Raw genomic sequence first — 21,922 nt, forward strand, 5'->3', positions numbered from 1 at the left:
TTTTAGATTTTCTACTTGGTTCCTTTTTATTATTTTTAAAAAATCTTATTTTAAACAGGACAGAACACTATTTCTAGTCGGCTGCCTACCGAACCTGAGAATGTATATACAGGGTTTATAAAACATTTACACTACGCAAGGTTTCCCGGTATCTAATGGCCTGCGTTTTACTACTGGTAGATAAGCCAGGATTAAGGCACGGTTAAGAGTTATCAGTATACAGTTAATGGCTATGCTATCTTAGCCGGACAATCTGAATATAAGATACTAATGGAATAAACACAGAATCATAAAAGTTATTGGCCATTAGGGCTGACACTGTTAAAATCAACATGAAGCAGACCAGCCATTTTCTTCTTTGAATGCTCACCATTTTGCATCTACAATGGTAAGCATTGGGGTTTTTTGGTATAGTTCGTTGGGTGTGTGTGTGTGTGTATGTGTGTGCATGTTTTCTGGTAGTGTTCAGTTTCTTGGCTGTAGTTTGATTCTTACACATAGCCTCTTCTGAATTCACAGTCCATTCATTCAGGAAAGAATACATCCTTGTCCATGCTAAACACTTTTTATTTTTCCCCAGTAGTTGGAGAAAGGAAAGTAAAAGGAAGCTTCTAGAATGATACATTTGTATAGCCAAAATATTTAAGGAAGGCAGAAGGCAGCACAAGTGTCTTGCTGTATGGAACAAGCATAAATGTAATACAGTGTATTTTCAGAGTAAACTGCAGTGAACCAATGCAATTTGCAGTACAATTTACTGCCCTGTTTAGTAGCTCTAATAAAGCAAAATTTTAAATGATGTCCTCTTGAACACCTTAAGGGTCTGAACTGAAGTTGAATTAATTTCCCCAGATTGAACCCTAAGAAATTTGAAACTCCATTTAAAAATACCTTGCACATAAGCATAATCAAACAAGAGACATTTGAGACCTTTAAACTTTTCTTGGGTAATATTCAATTGCTTTACCATTTTTGCAGGATTTTTTTAGAAAAGTAAATAATAATCAAAATCTGGCCCTCCTGCCATTAAAGTTAATAATGGCTCTAGCATCTGGTATTATTTGACTTCCTCTAAGAGTCTGTTTAGCGTATTATCTTCTAGCTACGTTGGTCATGTTTCTCGTGCTCTATAGGAGTTGGATGACAGTGGGATGGATAGAAATGTTCATATTTAACTTTTTGAGGTCATGATTTCCAAAGCAGTATTAAGTATTGCCTTTGTGCTGCTGGGTGAGAGAATCTGACAAGAAGTCAAAATTACTGTCAGCTGCACATCCATTGATATATACCACGGATAAAGGTTTGTAAAACCTAAAATGTCCTTTCTTCTACAGTATTGCCTTAAGTAGAGCTCATGTAATAGGTAGACTTTTTAAAAAAATAATTAAACATATTAGTTGCTTACTTCCCTGTGACTAAAGAAAACATATGAGAACTGTCTCAACCTGGAAGATTTTAGTTAGAATAAACAAATATCCTGTTATTGTTTGGACAGCTATCTCAGGAATGCTGTTGCCCTGCTTAGCAAACAGTAACAACATTCAGAAACTAGAATGGCACATCAGTGTACTTGGGGGATAACCTAGAGCTTGGATGTTCACAGGGTGGCAAGATTCCTATCCGGTGGACTGCACCAGAAGCAATTGCCTATCGTAAATTCACATCAGCAAGTGATGTATGGAGTTACGGGATCGTCATGTGGGAAGTGATGTCGTATGGAGAGAGACCCTATTGGGACATGTCCAATCAAGATGTGAGTCTTTATGTTCTGAAATATATGTCTTTGCATTAATGTATGATGGAGTGAGTGTTGAGCTTGAAATGATACATTAAACTTAAAATTCTTAATACAGATGTGTCTAGTAATCTAGCTAAAACTTATAGTCCTGGATTTCCAGTACCAAAATTACAAAGCCTTAATGGTATAATATGGGAGATAGATAGATAGATAGATCGGTGCATAGCTTGATCGAGTAGTGATATGGAACAGTACTTTTACTTGGTTAACTTTCAAACCCATACTGAAATAAAATTAAACCTTGAATTTTAAGAAAATGCAAGGATATCTGAAAAACACAGATTTCACATGAGATGAAACTGACATGAAAGGTTTATTGGAAGAAAATTAGTGAATATTTTAAAGCTGGCAAAATTGTAATTAGAGCTTGCCCCTTGAGGACTCTAAAATAAAGCTTCACTAAATGACCCTTTGTAAATTATACACATCCCTTTAAATGTACCATCTGGACTACTTTGTAAGGGAGTATCCACAATGCCTCCAATTTTAGAAAAGCGTTCAATAATGACACTAATAAGATTCCAGAGTAATAGAATTTAATTACAAACATCTCCAGTGAGAAAGGAAAAAAACAAACCTAGACCGGGGTGGGGGGGATCTTCCTAGAACACTTATTAGCTAATTCTGGGAAGGTGTTAGTTAGTTCTAGAAGGGTTGGAAATCAGAACAACATGAAATGGCCATTTCTTGAACTTCCCTAATTTTTTTATATGAGAGGTAAAATATTATCATAGAGTGTGTTTACGAATGTGTGGTATTCAATTTATCGATAAAAATTGTATTTTTAAAAAAGGTTTTTTTAAAAAATTTTCTCGGATGTGGAATGTTACCTGATCATCTGCCTTATCCTGAAACAGCAGGATGTTGCAAAACCTTGACAATTAAGTGAAAAACCAGGTGCACTCAAGAAATAGGATGTTGCCTTATCAGTAGAAGAATGTTTAGAGCAATACAGAAGCTGATGCATTCTGTGTCCAGTGGGGCAAAAAGAATTCTCTAACCGGAATAAGAGGAACAGTAGTGTTGACACTGTAGTATCTATAAATTATAAAGGAAGGTTCATAGCAAATAGCAAGAAAGACAGCAGCTAGCATAACTGATAGATAATTACAGGCTGGAGACAGACTATGGGAGTGAACAGTGTGTAATCTATTGTTTGATGTGATTATGCAGACACCATCAGGTACCTTTCTTGCATAGTAACATTTGGTTTTGAGTTAGAGACATTCAAAGGAACAAAGACCAACAACCTAGAAGAAGGAGTGGTGCCTGTATTTACTTATTCGATTATTGGATATTTAAGCTTTTCTTTATTTCGGTTGAGAGTGGTCCCAAATGCTCATAAGAGCAGAATATCTAAAGATGTTGTCAGTTTTCCCACTCTAAATATTTTCAGACCTATAGCTTTGACAGCTTCTATATTATATTAAAATAATTTTGTTGGTTTAAACTTTCAGTTGTCTGCCTTTATCCATGAAAATGCATCTGAAGCCAATTCTCTCCCACAAATAATATTGATCTATCATTCACGTGTATTTGTCTCTGCGTTGGAGTCTGTATAGAACAGGAATCTACAGGAAATGTAACCGGAGAATTACTTTCATGGGTAGAATTCATTTGGCATATGGTGAATGGAGTCAAACTAACTGTTAAGAAGATGTCAAATTTATCAAGTTTTTTGTTTGTTTTAATCCTCGGCCTTCCCCCCCCAAAACATTCAGCAGTAAACTGAGAAAATATGCTTTGTTAACCCACAAGCCATCTTCCAAGCTGGCAGTGGATCGGGAGCTAATGAAAGAATACTAAGAAGTCTGAGGGTTTGTCACAAATTGTGTTAACCTGGCACCAGCCCAATGTTGCTTGCATTCTCATCAATTCGATGTAAAATGTTTTCATCAAGTCCAGAGTCAACACCGTGCACCTGGAAAGAGAAAAGAAAGTCAGAGGATCAGACTGACCTAATGTCATTGCCAGAAATAAATAGAATCACGTTCAGTTAGATAGCATATAGAAGTCTACCTTAGAAGGAGAAGTAAATTAATACTAATACAGTAGGAGGTTGGCAAAAAATACATGGGAGAAAAGGGTTCAGAGGGCTTAACAAATCACAAGATGATTGTTAAACTGAAACAGTATCCTGGATAAAAGAACCACAGTTATACTGGTACATATAAACTGGACCCAACTGAATTGATTATTTTCTCTTGAAGGCCAGTCATTGAGCAGTAATAGACCCGCCTCAGGGGGACTCTGTCATGATCTCTGAGATGGCTGCAGCCAGTGGTGGTCTCACTAGGAGCTGTCATTTTAGTAGGGGGAGAAAAAGGACTGATTTAAAACATTCAGAACTTTTAAAAATCCCCAAAGAAAATCACCTCCAGAATCTCATAGGATACCCGTAAACCCAGCTTATGAGTAGCCAAGAAATTAAGAAGTAATTCCCCTTTTGAAATTTGGCACGAGTCATATCATATTGTGTTATTGGAATTCACACCCTGAAGAAGGGGGATTTAGAGAAAAGCCAATAAGAAATGCTGTAATACCTGTGAAGATAGATTAGAAAAATTAGAATTAGAAGAAAGCCCGTGGAATGATTTATGGCTTATTAGGCAGGAGGCCCGCTCTGGGGGGGAGGCAATTATCACCTATCATTATCACTTCTTTCCTTAGATGTGCAAGGGTCCTCTTTAAAATATAAATGCCCCAAGGAAGGTTTTTGTTAATTATTTAAAAATTTTCAAATCTAGTTTTGAGCGCCTTTAACAGGGTCAGTTGACAGCCAACTGAGACCAAGAAAGAGATACAGGTTGGTAAACTGGTGTATTTTGGTCTTCCAAAACTAAAAATGGCTGCGCATCTGGAGGGGTTGAGGAATGTGCTATTTCTGAGAGAGGTAGTGTCTTCTGGATTGGAAGGTCTGGAAGTTGGGCTCTGGTATTGACCCACCAGCTGTCTGAGTAAGAGTACACAGGCTTAAAGTGATGCAAAGGGACTTCTGTTTTGTAGGCAACTATTAATGCTTCCTAAGGAATGCCTTTAACACTAAGCTAGAGTCTCTTTTGCTAAGAGTGTTTAGCTGATAGAAGAATGAGAGGGTCATCGCCCTGTGGTCTCTGGAGGCCAGGCCAACACCATGTGGTTGATCTGATTAGGTTCTAACCACTTTGGAACATTGATGCTTCTTCACTTTGGAGTTTCAGATGGGCATTGTCTACCATTTGAGAAGCCCTCATAGCAACAGCTGGCTTCCCTGCCCTGTGGCCAGCAATACTCAGGTCCAGCTCTGGCTTCTGTGAAAGAATTGGAGCCGTTCCCGTGCTCAAGCTTGCTGGCAGCTTCATGGACAGGAAACTTGCTGAGCAGGAGGGTGAACCTCTAACAACAGCTTGCTTGGCAGCGTAACATACCATTCTGGGTTTTTGGTTTTGTTTTGTTTTTTCGATAGGTGATTAAGGCCATCGAGGAAGGCTATCGGCTGCCCCCTCCAATGGACTGCCCCATTGCACTCCACCAGCTGATGCTAGACTGTTGGCAGAAGGAGAGAAGCGACAGGCCTAAATTTGGGCAGATTGTCAACATGTTGGACAAACTCATCCGCAATCCCAACAGCTTGAAGAGGACGGGGACCGAGAGCTCCAGGTCAGCTGTGCTTACTTAATACTGATGTATGAAAGAATACATCAGAGATGGCAGGCAAGTGGTGACTCACTTCAATTCCCGCCGTCTAGTCAGAGGCCACTTCACAGCTGTCTGCAGCCTGGGTGGCTTCTTCCTCCTTGAGTATTTATGGTAGTTCTTTTCACCATTTTGAAAACCCTAGTACTTGTCAGGCCTCAAACAGGAGTCAGAAAAATAAATTTAAAACAACAACAACAACAACAAAGGAATAGCTCAAGTGCTTATTTTGTGAGGCTGGACCTGAAAACTTAGGAAGATGGATGAAATGTACTTTGGAAGACGGTCAGGTTACTAGATGCTATATTTTGAAAGGGGAAGGAACATGGAGTTAGGAAAAAATAAGAATTCGAAGACATCTTTAAGTCGGCTTAATAAAGTGTGAATTGTAGCAAGAGATTCCTGGGTTTCAGTTCTTAAAGTTGCTCTTTGCTGAGTCTTTCAAGAGGGGAAGGAAACAGGACCAAGATAAAAACTGATCAAGTTACAAAGCATACAGATGAATATTTGAGAAGAGTTTTAAAAACTAGAATGATTGAACCACCTGTAAAATAGGTAGTTACTTCATTGAAAAGAGCAAAAAGAAGCATTTCAGTCCAGAAAGAAGATAAAGATACCGCAGGTCTTATAATTAATTCAGTAGGAACTTTTCTACCTGGAAATTGGGCTTTACTGGTATAAGATCCGGGATACCTAGATACCAGTCCCATTGACCATTGTTAGGAGTTAAATGGTTTAAGAAGACAGGCATCATAAGATTAGGTGATTCAGGCCCGCAGGAGGAGGGGCATCTCATCTCCAGATCTGTGCTTCTCAGAGTCTTCTCTTTCATCAAGACCCTGAGTTAAAGGTAGGAAGACATTTTCCCCATAGTATCCAAGCCCTTCCAGTCTTGGCCAGCACTAGGATGCTCTCCTCCAGTCTTTTTCTTGAAAACTTAGCCTACAGATTGGAGGAGAAGGAATACGCTTACCATTAACATATGTGAGGAAAAGAATTGCGAGTGAACAGCAGAGATACCCTGTGTTCTCTCAGGCTTTCAGATCCTGTACCACTAGCCACCATACAAAGAGTTAATGACCATGCTCTCCTGAAATAACACCGGGCTGAATTCACATCTTCCTTCTGCCACTGGTAGCTATGTGACCTAAAATAAAATCCCCCATCATTTCTGGTCTATTTTTGGTTCTTCTCTTCTCCAAGAGGGTGAAAATAGATGGCACTAAGGCCTCTTTTCCAGGTGTAGCTAGTTTCTTTTATTCCAAAAGCTAGTTTCTTTTATTCCAAAACTCCTCCAGCTTTTTATCTCCAGCTACAGATGCCACGTTATTTTGTCTGAAGGTTCTTTTGTACTTGGGGCTTCTCCTGCTGGTATAAACTCTTCAGTTGCTAACATTGTAGAATGTGTGATTTGCACCAAAGTACATAACAAATTGGGCACACTTTTCTCACTTCTAGATTTTTCTCATTGACGGTACTTAAGAGCTCTGTTGCTTCTTCCTGCTTGCTGATAATGGAAGGTAGTATAACATGGTATGTGATTCAGCACAAAATTAGGCAAATGTCACACTGTTCCACAAAGAGCACAAAGACTTCCAGAACAAGCTTGGGAATGACCCTTAGAGTTCATTCGTTACTGAGTAAGGGTATTTTCATTCTAAGGTCATTTTGACCTTGTCAGGTACCTAGAGCCTCCATGTGGCCCTTTTAATGCTTTGGCTTAAAGTTAGAAGTAAATGCAAACTTTTGGTTTTTGTTCATTCATATTCCTGGTAAACATTCAACACTAATATCTAAAATTCTATGTGGCAGTGTTTGTTATTGGCTCAAAATTGGGAAAAGAATGAAATCTTGATGATTCTTACCATAAAAATCTGCAGCATTTTACTCAGAAAATCGGATTTAATTGAAATAATGGACAAAAAAACAAAGGTCACAAAGACAAGCTGTTATTTGAACACAAAACTGATTGATAAAGCAAGTCTTTGTTAACATATCGATATAAAAAAAGAAGTAATGTGAATCAAGATAATTTAGGTAACAATTAAAATGGAAAATGGATTGGATTAATTCTACTATGTAGAAAGTTAAGCCACTAGAGGGACTTAATTTTGTTTTTACAAGAAAAGGATTTTTTTGGTTGAAAATTCAGTAGTGATGATATAATTCCGATTTAAAGGTTCGTATTCAAGCAGCGTAGTCTCAGGGTGAAAATCAGGTCAAAATGTTAAGATCAAACACATTCTATAATTTCTAGGGAAAGGGAGTTCAAGAAAATAGAACTTAACAAGTAGCAAGGTTGCTATACAGGTAATTATAATAAAGGTGGTATAAAATACCCTGTTAATGTCTACCTTATGATTATTATGTAGTTTGAGATGAAGATGACTATAATTCTCTTAATAAATACTTCCCAGAAATACATTATTTATTGTGTATCAATATCGTGAGGGATGACAGAATACTTGCCTTGAACTCTAGTCCCTCTTGACAGTGATCTAATGTAAAACACCTGGCCTGAGAAATGCATCAACTAATAAATAAGTTAATAAGAAGTGCTTGGAATTTGTTGAAATGATTCTTTTAGGAGCCCCAGCAAGGGAAAACGAGAAGCACATTCCACAATCCAAACAGTGATCAAAGTGGCCATTCTTCCTGCCAGTCTTGGCACACGTGCTGGTCAGGCTGCATTGATTAAAGAGAGGATTAACTCCCTGCTGTCCCAAGTTTGTTTGAATGCACTGAGCCTGCCTGCAAACCTGGCTGGAAGCATGCCGGACTTGAACTCTCGCTGTTTTCTCTGCTTCCATCAAGTCTGGCAGGTTGCAAGCTCACAGTTTTCCTTACTCATCCTTCACTAGGGTTTCCATAGTTGCTGAACTAAAGTCTGTGATATTCAATGCTGGCAGGGACTGGACCCTTCCTTCAAAGACTGAGCTGGTTTCAGCCACAAGGGCTCCCCCAATCTTTACCACAGGCTAGGATGTTAAAAGACCTGCTCTGATCCTTAATGCATTAAGAGGTCCACATAAAACAAATGTGGGAAGTGAAGTTAAGAACAAATAGGGTGATTGAGACATGCTTTTGCAGCCTTACGAAATTAGGGGCGAAAAATCACATGATGACATTTGACGTTGGTGATTCCATCTAAAGCCCATTCTTGGTGCTTCGGTTCCCCTCGCCTGTCTTAGACCATTTGACTTCTGAGTCAGGCTGTCTCTCTAATAATTCTTGTCTGTCTACACTTGCTCGTTCCATTTCCAGACCTAACACTGCCTTGTTGGATCCAAGCTCCCCTGAATTCTCCACCGTGGTATCGGTGGGCGATTGGCTCCAGGCCATTAAAATGGACCGGTATAAGGATAACTTCACTGCTGCTGGTTATACCACACTAGAGGCTGTAGTGCACATGAACCAGGAGTAAGTACTCAGCGATGTAACACAAAAGGGTAAATCTAGATTTCATAGTATTTTGCTTCTTTTGCTTTGAGCTGCATAAGCATCCTACTCATTTTTTAAAAGAAAAGAAAACTGGAATGCCTTTCATTTTGATTGCCTGAGTGTAATTTTGCACAGCCTCTATAAAGCACCTACATTGTTGCATTCAATTGCTTAATTAAACATTTTAATACACCTGCCTTGTTGTGCTGTATTAACCGTGGCTGATTCAAATGCATGTCTGCATGGAGCCCAGAAAAGAGATGCTCAGCCCTCATCACGTTTTCCTCTCCCACTTTTTTCTCCCCCTACTTACAGTGACCTGGCCAGAATTGGCATCACAGCTATCACACACCAGAATAAGATCTTGAGCAGTGTCCAGGCAATGAGAACCCAAATGCAGCAGATACACGGCAGAATGGTTCCAGTCTGAGCCAGTATTGAATAAACTCAAAACTCTTGAAATTAGTTTACCTCATCCACGCACTTTAATTGAAGAACTGCACTTTTTTTACTTCGTCTTCGCCCTCTGAAATTAAAGAAAAAAATATATCTGCAGTGTTGCTTGGTGTACAGATTGCTGAAACTGTGGGGCTTACAGAAATGACAACCATCATTTGAATTAGACCTGGAACAAATTGTTTCTCTGAAGTCCATCCATCCATCACCAATTTGTAAAATACATGTACCTATATAAATAGAACACCGCCTCCGGTTTCAATGCCGTATTTGCTGCCAGACACTGAGCTTCTCCAAGACATCCTTGATCTTCTCTCCATTTGGATTACAACCGTAGTGTTTTGTTTGTGGCATAAATTACAGTCCATCCTTCTTTCACTGGAACGAAGACCATGTCCGTTTTTGAAGGACTCAGTTAAACTTTTAAGGCTTGGTTCGTACCGGGGATAAAACCTGGGTGAACGTCACGTGACTCACAGTGTTGCCGCTTGGTGCTCGGGCCACCTGGTGGATTATGCAGACACGCGGGGCTGGAGAGAAAAGGAAAGCGGATTTTAAAATAATAATAATAATAATAATAAAACCCAAGCACCATACCCCCTCCCTGGACAAACGAGGTCTGTTTCTTTGTGCCATATAAGTCTTATCTGGGGACTCTACATAACTACCTTATGGATAGTGGATTGTGACAATCTTGTGTAGGGAAGTTTCATACTTTCCTCCTTTAAAGAAGCAAACCCAAATCTACAAGGTAAGGCAAAAGAACCAGCAATGAGTCCTTCTCCAATGAAAGCTTTTTTTTTTGAAACTTTCTTATTTGAAACACTGAGCGGTAAATATCTTTCATGGCTATCAGGTAGTTTGGGTTTTTTTTTTAAGATTTCAGTCCTCTTGACATTGGGAGAGGAGACCCAAAGCAGTATGGCTTCTCTACTGTTCTTCCAGGAAGAAGTGAAATAGGAACTATATGAGGTCAGGATGGCATCTAGACCTCCACTGGCTGTGCTTTCTTTCATACTATGAGGGTCCTCTTGTCCTTTGGTGCCCTTCATTCCTGCCACAGATGCCTACTGAGCATCTTTGGGGTACTGGGTAGTAACCTCTAACCTTGTTGGGTCATGCATGTGCCCCATTCTTTGGAGAATTTGCTTCAGTTAAGGAGTACTGGAGGGTCTTTCCATGAGTTTCATTTTTTTCCTTCTTTTTTTTTAATTTAATTTTTATTTTATATTGGAGTATAGTTGATGTACAATGTTGTGTTAGTTTCAGGTGTACAGCAAAGTGATTCAGTTATACATACACATATATCCACTGTTTTTCAGATTCTTTTCCCACAGAGGTTATTACAGAATACTGAGTAGAGTTCCCTGTGCTATACAGTAGGTCCTTGTTGTTTATCTGTTTCATATACAGTAGTGTGTATATGTTAATTCCAGCCTCCTAATTTATCCCTCCCCCACCCCTTTCCCCTTTGGTAACCATAAGTTTGTTTTTGAAGTCTGTGAGTCTGTTTCTGTTTTATAAATAAGTTCATTTGTATCATTTTTTTAGATTCCACATATAAGCGATATCATATGGTATTTGTCTTTCTCTGACTTACTTCACTTAGTATGATAATCTCTAGGTCCATCAATATTGCTGCAAATGGCATTATTTTATTCTCTTTATGGCTAAGTAATATTCCACTGTATGTGTGTGTGTGTGTATATATATATATATACACACACCACATCTTCTTTATCCGTTTCTCTATCGATGGACATTTAAGGTTGCTTCCACGTCTTGGCTATTGTAAATAGTGCTGCAATGAACGTTGGGTGCCTGTATCTTTTCAAAGTGTGGTTTTTCCGGATACATGCCCAGGAGTGTTCCTGTCCTGCTCCAGTAGCCCCTGTACCAAACTGGGTCAGCCAAGGAGGATTTACCTAGATGTCAATGGTGAGACTTGGAAGTCACCTTGACTGACTCATTATCAGAAAGTGACCTACTAAAAACATAGGCTTTTCATCCATCAAGCCCATTAGCCTTAGGTACTTGTATTTTAATCCCGGAATTTCTTCTTAAAACACGTGAATTTAAATGACTCTGTTCACTCCTAGAAGCAAATATCCTAACTTTTTTGACTGGACAAATTTTTAACTCTTCCATTTTTATCACTTTTAAAGAAAAGCTTGGCTGATTTTAATGACCTTTCTCCCCCCTTGGTTTTATCCTTATAGAGCAAGGAATGTTAAATTTGATGCTGTCAAATCATGACAGTTTAGTAAAAACCTTTTTGCAACATTAGTTGTGAAAACTTTTCCGTTCAGAAGGAATGTGAAATTTGTTTTTTAAACTTCTCCAAGAATTTCTGTTTTATCACCGCTTTTGCTGAAGTCAGGGAGTTCTCGATATTCATGTTTTAACTTTTAAGTTGACAAATGTTGGGGGGGTTCGCTTGCTTTTAAAAAAAATTATTTTTTTTCCTTCTGTAAAGCTGTGGGATATTCTGTTTTCAGTCCCCACAGTCCAATTCAAATAAGGTAGCATTATAGTGTTATCTTGTGAGTAAAAAGAGAATGTTACCTTGCACACATTGAATAATTAAAAGTTTTGCTTTCTTACAATTAACAGCTTAAGACTTGAGGTATTTTTCTAAACATTGAACATAGTCAAAGCAGAGCGTTTTTCAAAAGAGAGTGTGTCAATTCTAAGATGTCCTAACATGTTAATGTAACGTACGGTGTTGGGGTGGCTTTGTTACATCTTAGCAGGTATCTCTGCAAATGAAATATTCAGTTGAGAACTGAGGAAAAGGTGGAATATGAAATTCATTCGGAGATGGCTTTCTGAATCTTAATTTTTACACATTGTCTGAGTTAGAGTCCAGGCCAATGGAAAGACCAAAAAAAGGCTTTCTGTGTGTCTAAAATAATATCCAGTAGCAGTAAAAGTGGAACTCCACTGCTTCCAGGAAGTCATGCACGTTGAAAGAGAGATGTGAGGACAACAGGAATTTGTATTGTTTCCCAGGGTGTGGAGCCAGACTCTGGCATCCAGACAGCTTGGATTCCAAAACCAACCGAGATGTTGACAGTGGGAAGTTCACTCTGTGTTTCTTTATAACTCAGTTCCTCCACCTGTAAATTAGCGATAATGACACTTTAACAATAACACCTTTCCTAACACATGGTGGTGTTGTGTATATGAACTACTCCTATGTAGAACACACTGAACTTCACAGAAGAAAGGAGTACTCTTCCTCCAAGGTTTCCCAAGTGTTATTCACCCATCTTTCACTTGTGAACCCAAACGTTTTATTGCAGCAGGCCAGAGCGGGGTGAAATGAAGTGCAGCGGTAGGGAGCTAGCCAGATGAAGCTTCTTCACTTTCAATGGATGTATGAGGGTTTGGGGGTAGATGTGTATCTATACAGAAGGTGGTAGACCTATCAAATCACTCCTGTATTATTTAGCCTTGAAATGTATGAAATTGTTATTTTATAATTGGGGAGAGTGAAATGTACAAGACCCCATTGCAATGAACAGAACTGCATGATAAAGACGCTTTGATGTGTTCGTGACTGACTCAAAGGAACAAAGCTTTTGTTTATTTAGTCACCATGAAAGTCACATCTTTCACTCCTGATCCCACGCAGACCACATGCTTTGTCTGGTCTCTGTTCAAGCAATTCCTCACGATAAAGGGGTTGCTTGAATTCAAGGAAGAAAAGGTTTATTTTTCTCCCTTTTATTCTGACATCAACTAGATATAAGCCTCCACATTCCCACACTTTTTTCATATACGCACTGAGTATCCAAATATCCCACTGACTATTACAAATATATTTATATCCAGGCATTTAGTGAAGAAGGGAGTTGTCAGACACAAACGGGACAAACATGTTTTTGAGATGACCCTTTCTCCTCTAAGTAGCAAAAGAAAATCACCTTCAAAAAGTGTGTATATCCATATGGAGTTGGTTATTCTCCTTCAGAGTCTCTAAGGTCAAATTTGTGTTCACTTTGTCTTTCATGTAAATACATGTCTGTCTGATGGAATCCCTGCACGTTCAGGTTTAAAATACTATGTTCGATAGAGTACTGATTTCCAGAGAAGAGTTGGAAAAGTAGATCTGATCCTTTTTCTTTCATTTTTTTTCATAATTGTCAAAAATGAATGGTGTTTACAAGTGACTACCTGAAGACCTTGGTAGTTATGTCCTTACCCACATTTATAATTTTAAGTTGCTTAAGAAGTAATGTCTATCTGAATATTTTATACAAAACTTTTATTACTTTCTCCAAGTAGACTAAAGTATTTTCTACAAGTCTAAGTAATGGTCATTTACCTCCAAGAAACTAAATTTGGTGTACCTCCCTCCCACAATAAACAACGCACATATACAAAATGAGCAGATACATTGGTTTGATAAAAGAAGGAAAATTATCTGTAATAAGATGCACTTTGGTCTGAATTTTTGCTCTACGCTTGAGGCCACCAACTGCTAAACACGGCCACTGTGGTGGAAGATATAGTCCAAGAGCAACCTTGATGGAAAGTTATCAAAAGGAAAGAAGAGGAGTTGCTTCTTTTGGCTTGAGGTGATTATTTGATGAAAGAGAGGACAGTGGTTCCATTGCATTGTGCCAGCCTTGTTAGAACCTAGGCTGATGGGGCGGCTGCGACTGTCTCTTGGTGGACTTCAGTCCCCGAGGCCTCCCTCACTGTGCCCATGGCCCCGGGTTCCCTCTCTCTCCCTGCTATATGCAAATTGCACGGATCCTTTGCTAATTAGATACTCCCATTCGTTAGAAGTTACTTTCTCTTTACGAAAAACATCCAATGCTTTTTATTTCGTAGCTGGCATTTTTTCAATCATATTGTTGAATATTGGTGGATTGGGATGTTTCCAGATGTGTCCCTAAAATACACAATTTCCCTCTTTGGAACAACTGACTTTTTAGAGTAGTAGCATTTGCATCCTTTCAGCAGCTCTAAGCCCTTCTTGCACAAATGAACCATAACAGTTCAGAATTTTTATTTCAAAGAAAGGCTGTTTCCATAGTGGGTAAAGCTTGGCTGTACACTCAGACTGTATGGATTCTAATCCCAGCTCTGCTACTACAGAACGTACAAACACAAGCAGGTTCTTTAACCTCTCTCTGTTTCCGTATCCTCATCCGTATAATAGGGATATGAATAGTATCTTACTCTGAGTTATAATAATGAAGCTGTTAATAAACATTTTTATTATTATAGTTATCATTTTTTCAGAGGAGGAAAGTAAGAATCTATGATCTTCTCCCTGGACTCCTTACCGAGCCATCCTGCCTTCTCTGTACTTATACGGGTTGACAACTGGCTGGCGAGATAGGTTGATGTTTTGTCTGAAGTCTTGTTCTTTTCTCTCCAGGGAGTACATTCTGCTATCTTGGCCTCACAGCCCTTCCTTTTGATTACAAAGCCCACAGAAGCAAACAGAACACACCCTCCTCAGTTCCTCCTAAACGTGTTTCTTCTGCTTCTACTATGCCAGTTCTGGAGCAAAGACGCTGATGAAACAACACTCATTCCTGAAAAGAATACATTTCTGACTTTCAAATCCCCTTTCCCGGTGAAAGGAATGGCAAACATTCAAGCTTCAGCATCTGTTCTCCATTTGCACTGAGGAATGTCCTGTCTGGCAGCACCAGCTCTGCAGAGCCCCTGTTCCCCAGCTCCTTTGGTTTTATTTATATGTATTTCCATAGCTCATTTCTGTATGTCCCTGCTGCATTGGTGTGGCAGCAAGTGACCGAAGGCTACAGCTTTTACCACGGACACCAGGTCCGGTGCCACTACACAAAACGAAGCCAGTTCCCGTGAGCTGCCTACGATATGCATTGCTGAAGTAACGTTTTACCCAGGGTGTGCCATCGCAGTGATATAAATATATTTTTTTCCTAGACTAAATATGAGCTGACTATCTCTTTTGATGTGTGTACATAGGTGTGTGTGTGTGTGTGTACGCGTGTGTACGTGTGTGTGAGTATATAACCTCATGCTTAGAACTGCCTGTGAATGTTGCGGAATGCTACACGTGGAGAGGTCTGGTTTGCCACCAGTTCTGAGTTGAAGAGCCGCGTGCGATAGTGGGCCTGGAAACCGTGCCCCATCCCCTTAGAAGGACAACCCGGAAGTGTTAAATGTCCTGTATCTATAAGTGTATTTCGTAGCAGCCACGCTAACCTTAGTAAGTCATCCTACAGCTTTGGACAGAGGCATTTTCACCTTAGCGGTGGAGTGATTTTAGAATATAAATCCATTCAGGTGACAACCCATCATCAAACTCACGAATGCTGATTGAACTCCTCATCTGAATCACCAGTTCCTTGGTGGAGGGAGAGAAGGGGATGGAATTTGTCTAGTAACCCCAAATGGAATACAAGTAGCCTTTGTTTTCCTGCATAAATGGACGTGTTGAATGCGAACAAATATATGCAATTCATATACTTTTGGAGATGAACGTAGACGCGTGTGTCGGCTTTGAGATGATGTGTCCTGGATTAATACTTTGTCTCCCAATATCACAGAAAAATACATGCCAGTGACTCTTGAGGTTGGCATAGTAGGGATGAAACGGCCTCAAGCAACTTCAGGTTCCCAATTTACACGGAAAGTTCGACTGTTATGAATATGCAGCTAACTTCTGTGGCCCTCAAAAGTGCATCAGCCTTCCGGAATCTGAGGTCCAGTGTGTGAAGATTCAGTTTTGATCTGATAATGTATACCAAAATCCAGCCAACATACTGCCAATTTTCATAATCGGAGTGGCTGCCTTGCTTATTCTAAGCTATGGTTGCAGAAACTGTGGCCATTTATATAAGCTATAACATCAAATCAGGGAAAAATGGGGGAAAAAAAAAAGATTCCAAACCTTATATTGTTGGATAAGTAGAGAAAATCATCAATAAATATTTATTACATTCTGACAGGGTGTATGGCATTGTATTCTCATGAGTATGCCAGAGTGACAAAGTGAATTCACCCCTTTTTGGGGACTTTAATATATTTCTAAAGGGATGTGCCTATGCATTGATGCCTGAAAAAATATGTATAAAGAAATGAGGTTGAATCTCTGAGTGGGTTTTCTTTCCCCGGAGGTCAGGGCAGGAGACCAACTTCAGGTGCTGTATTTAGCCCCAGGAATGAATGCTGCCCTAGTGAGCTCAGATGCTAAGTCATACTCAGATGCTAAGTCATGAGGCAGCATTAAGCTGTTCCCCTGCACCAAATCAAGTAGCTTCACCATGTGTTCGCTGGCCCCCAAATTATTTTTAACAATCTTAAGAATGAAATGTTTCGGTGTGTTTTAAAAAGTCCTTTTAAAGAAAAGTTATGCTCACTACACTGCTGGTGTGTGTTTTTGAGACCTCTTGTATTCAATCTGTGAAGGATATGTGTATTAATCCATACACACTTATAGCCTCAATATTTGTCTGAAGACACTTAAATTCTGACAAGTAAAAGAAAGTTCTAGAAGCAATATTTTCACTTCTTTAACATTCTCCAAACAACGTCAAGCATTGGTACACACTGAAGAGTGCATTTATTTTTTGTATCACTCCAAGCATGTTGGAATATGCAAGGACTGTGGTTAAAATTAGAATGTATAAGGCATATTATAATTTAGTTCATGCTGAAGAAGAAATTAACAGAACAATGCTTGGTTCAGACATGTTCCAAAATTCGAGCGATCTCTTGAGTTAGACATAGAGATTTTTCTATTTTGTTTTAATTTGTCAAGGTATTTTGTTTTCCCTTCATGAACTTTAGGTACACATAACTTATGTCATTTATTTATGGTCTTTTATACCTAGTTTGTAAAATTGTAAAATAGCAAACTAAATGCAAAGAGTTTGCATTTGAAAATAATAAAGTAGTTGCCGTATACAAACGTGGAATCTAGTTGTCTCTTTTCAACAACTTTTGCCACATGCATCGTGTTTCTAAATTAATCGCTTGTTGTCATTTGGTTAGAACACAAAATCTTCAATTCTAATTTTGCTTATTTAGAGAATGAAAAGCGTTGATTTCTAAATGGTCCTCGCCCTTGAGAACAACGTATTAGCAAATCTAACTTAGATTCCGTGAGATCCTGTATCCCACTGTAATTAAGACTGAACTTTGGTTAGAATTCAGTCTCCACCTCTTACTCATCATACAATCTAGGGCAAGTTTCTTAATTTCCCTGTGCCCGTTTCTTTGTAGAATGGCAATTACAATGCCAAGAGCTTTTATGAAGACTATATTCAAGTGTTAGTACAATGTCTAGCATCTAGCCAGAACTCAACAAACAGTAGCTCTTCTGAGGATACAAGCTGTCTTTAACATTCCCAATCCTATGCCCACTCTAACACCGTTGCTACTGATCCAGGTGGCTAGCTACGCGTCCCTACCATGAGCTTTTAATCCAGGATCCGTGGACCCTTGATGATACACCACTGGAGCTCCAAGGTGTCGAAAAGTTTTCTTAAAACATGGAGCAGTTGTTAATGATTATATATGTGGCTTGATGGGGAGAAAGTTAATAAATTATATCAAATCTTAAATTGGTGTAGGATACGAAAATATTAAAGGCCACAGTTTTAAGAATGCATGCTCTCCACATTATTTCATTCAATAAGCTACCATTGGCTAAGCCTTTGTTAATTGGAAATGAGACTCCAAGACTTACTATAATAAGTTAAAGCACTTAAGTGCAGCTAGCTTCAGAGAGTGGGGCATGCCTTTTAGTGTTACCGGGACATTTTAAAACATGGGCCTTGAAATGAATCGGTTACATCTGGTTATTTCGTGTTTATTTCTTACTGAAACACCTCTCTAGAATCAGCTATATTGATGTGTAGAGTAGCTGACAACGTATTTGTGATTGGAAAGAGACTAGGCTTGACATTTTCTCCCCGATTTGTTCAGCGAGATGGAAAAGCAACTGTGACTCTCCAGAGAAATAGCTAATAGGAGATGTCTCTCTATCTATATATGGAGATATAAAGATATAAGTATATAAAGACACTCTTTATGAGGAGATGGCTCACAAACTTATGGAGAATGAAAAGTTCCACAATCTGCAAACTGGATACCCAGGAAGGCCAGAGGTGTAATTCAGCCCAAGTCCAGAGGTCTGAGGACCAGTCAAGCCAATGGTAAATCCTTATCCAAGGGCAGGAGAAAATGAGATGAAATGTCTCAGCTCAAACAGTGAGGCAGGGAAAAAGGGGCGGGGTGGGGATTCCTCCATCTATATCCTAACATACTGGGTGATGCGGACCCACAGTGGGGAGGGCAAGCTGCTGAGTCCACTGATTCAAATGCTAATCTCAACTGAAAACACCCTCACAGGCACACCCAGAAATGATGTTTAACCTGGGCACCCCATGGCCTATCAGTTTGACACATAAAATTGACCATCACGTTGTCGGTATTTTCCTCTACATTTTCTAGAATGAGCTGGTAGAGTGGTGTCAAAATTGCCACATGTAATCTTAATAATTATGAGATTTATTTCAGTGTAGTGCAAGCTAGCTTCTGACCCTATATTCTCAGCGGTGAAAACACTAAAGTTTTATTTCCAGCTCACATCACAGCCTGGAGAAGATTCAGAGGAGCTTCCTGGCAACTTTCCAAGCAGTGACTCAGGAATCCAAGCTCTTCCCCTCCTGTGAGGCTGCCACGTGTGGTGTCCAAGGCAACATGTAATGGGAAGAGAATGTGGAAGATTGTCTTGAGGCTTTAAGGCCAGGCTTGGAAAGGGCTTATATTCCTACTTCCCTTCTTCATTGACCAGAACCCAATCACATGGGCCTAACCTGTTTGAAGGCTGGGAAGTGTGCACAGGAGAAAGAACTAAAATGATTATACTTAGCCAGGCTCTATCACAAGTACAGCAGCCCCGTGCACCTAGGGGAGGTCAGGGAAAGCTTCCGGTAGAAGGGAAGTGCACCTGTAAGCTTTGCCTGATCTCCCATAAACGTGTCCCATGGTCGTTTCCCAGAGATGCAGACAAGCAGCAGCAGACTTGTTACAACATTTGCATTGTCATCCTTGTCTATCTGGATGCTTTAGGGATTGCATTTTCCTTTCTGCATCACAGATCTCTACACTTTGGCTACACACAACCTTCAGTTAATACACAAAAGTACCTGCCTCTTAGGGTTTAAACTGCCTTAGCCACTCAGTTTCCCTAGGAGGAAAGGGGGGTAGGGAGCATAGAATAAATCCTAATGCAAGCAACAGATTTGAGGTGTTATTTTTTCCTCCAAATAAAGACACAACTAGAGTGTGTAAAACCACACCACCTTAACCCCTTGATGCCTATCAGATGGACATAACCCTGAAGACTTATTCTGAGACATCTTCAGAATTAGAGACGAAGTGCAGGCTTAGAGGATTTCATTCCTTTAAACATTTGTGAACACTTAACTGCATGCCTGCCATGTACTAAACTCTGTTTATTTAAATACAACAGCCTATGACAGAAGCACTCTTACACCCATTTTATAGATGAAAACACTAAGGCATAAGTTGATTAGACAGCTAGTCCAAGGCCACCTTGCTAATAAGTGTTGGAATTTGGGATTTAAAGACAAGTAGTTGGACTCCAGAGATTGTTTGTCGCCTCTACTCCCACTGCCATACCATGTGATGAACCCGGGTTGCTCGCTTCTATCTTATTAATCAATTTGTCCGATGGGTATGTTCCAGTTTGATGATGATGTTACACGCCATTGTGAGCAGTATATCCGTCAGTGCATTCTTCCCTAAACACCACTTGCCTCTTCTGGTGCCAGATGGCTTACTTTTGACAGATTTGTCATGTTAATTATTTTTGATAAAGTCTACTGAAACAAACTATACCTTAAGCACAATGGTCACCTACACACTTTGTTTTGTGAGAATTAATTTTCAAAGTCTACTTTTCACTAAAAGCAGAGTGTAAGCTATTATTGCTAAGATACCACCTGTGATATATAGTGGGGGAGGAAGTGGTGATTTTCTTTAATTATCATTTTCATGTTCTAAGCATAAAAACCATGGACAGCGTTTCTCAAATGCCATTCTTCATTTGATGATGACTTGTGACAAAGAGGCTAGTTATTAACCAAACAGAAAAAAAAGATGGGTCCAAAGACAAGAGAAAAATTAACTGAAGTAAAGGCTGTGCATGATGGAATTAAAAAAGTGCACAGATTTGATGTGGACCCTGCCTTGGCTACTCACTACCTGTGACCTTGGGCAAATCACTTAACTGCCCTGAAACTCAGTTTACTCATCTTTAAAATGGGAGCCTACTTTGTCAGGGTCTTGTGAGAATTCAGAGTCATCAATTCTAAGGAAAGCCAGAGCTGCAAATATGGATGTCTACATAGGCCAGTTAGACCACGTGAATAAACCATGTTGTCCAAATGTGACACAATAGAGAGTAGGTATTTAGATAAAACATTAGGTTGATAAGATGTTAATGAGTATTATTAAATAGATGGTAAGTTGGGGCCAGAATGTTTCTATGGTCAAATAAGGTTGGAAAACAATGATACATTTCACTACTCCCTTTTGGAGATTCATAAAACATTTTAATACATTAAAGGCTCTGAGAAGTCCTGTGGGAAAGGAACCAATTTTGCTACTTAACTGCGCATTTTCCAAATACATTTGATAATGAAACCCTTTTAACATCTCCACAGAATGAAAGTTCTCTGCAACACAATTTGGACATCTATTCTCTGGGGATTCAGATGAGAAAACTGAAGGAGGGAGAGGCCCACAGATGCACCCCATGTTGCACAACTCTGATGTCCTGTTGCTTGACTCCCAGCCCATGGTGCATCTATCTCCACACCCCAAGGCAGAGTCCAAGGACTTACCTGGATTTGCAGCTGCACAGAGATTTGCCTTTTGTTCATTGGTGGTCTAGGGGCTGCAATGAACTGACTGGGGTAGAGCGTGTGATGCAGGAGCATAGGTTGGAGAGATTGTGCTACTGGAAAGTATGACTGTTGAGTCCTGATTTCGGAACCCATATAGGAGGTTCTAAGTCATGAAATGACCAGTGTGAAGCAGTCATGACCTGGGCTTAATGTCTGAATTCTCCTAGTCATAGTAAAGGACCAAATGGATTTTGACAATGAAAAAATGTACCACACACTTAAATCAACAACCTAATTAAGACTCGTAGCTATATTATGGGCTTTGGCCTTTCCCTTTGGAGGAAGTGCCTTGAGCCATTGACTGCTCCCAGCTGAATGGGTAATAGACCCCTGACATATCTTGTTTCAGGCAATCGCCCTAGATATAATTCTTTGTTTACAGCACTGCTGTGGAAAACTTGATGAATGCTTAGAAGAAAATAGAATTAGGACCTAAGGACCTAGTTAAAATCAACTTAGTAGAACATAGACATTGCTTTGTGTAGAGCTGGAAAAGATAGCCATGAGAGAAAGTGTCTTTAACATGCATCCAGAGAAACTATATATTATACCCATAATATGTAAGAGGCAATTACGGCTTAGTAATCTGCAGTGTATCACTACC

At 39.5% G+C, this 21,922-nt stretch overlaps 1 protein-coding gene across 4 annotated transcripts in view; it reads left to right on the plus strand.

The window, feature by feature from the left end:
* EPHA4 (EPH receptor A4) overlaps positions 1–17,289 on the plus strand; it is a 143,739-nt gene extending 126,450 nt beyond the window's left edge. The window contains exons 14-18 of one of the 4 annotated variants that reach the window (XR_002174020.3): positions 1,604–1,753; positions 5,244–5,437; positions 8,738–8,922; positions 9,230–10,121; positions 14,766–17,289. Coding sequence is in view for 2 of the 4 variants with exons in the window: in XM_019923594.3 (XP_019779153.1) it covers positions 1,604–1,753; positions 5,244–5,437; positions 8,738–8,893; positions 9,230–9,344 (615 nt within the window). In the remaining 2 variants the exon portion in view is untranslated. Of the gene's footprint in view, positions 1–1,603; positions 1,754–5,243; positions 5,438–8,737; positions 8,923–9,229; positions 12,928–14,765 lie in introns of those variants that run through there. The other 3 variants (XR_012332967.1, XM_019923594.3, XM_019923596.3) reach the window with 3 other exon arrangements.
* Positions 17,290–21,922: the final 4,633 nt, after the last annotated feature.

This window comes from Tursiops truncatus, chromosome 7 (genome assembly GCF_011762595.2).
Source record: "Tursiops truncatus isolate mTurTru1 chromosome 7, mTurTru1.mat.Y, whole genome shotgun sequence".
In the NCBI taxonomy this organism is placed as follows: domain Eukaryota; kingdom Metazoa; phylum Chordata; class Mammalia; order Artiodactyla; family Delphinidae; genus Tursiops; species Tursiops truncatus.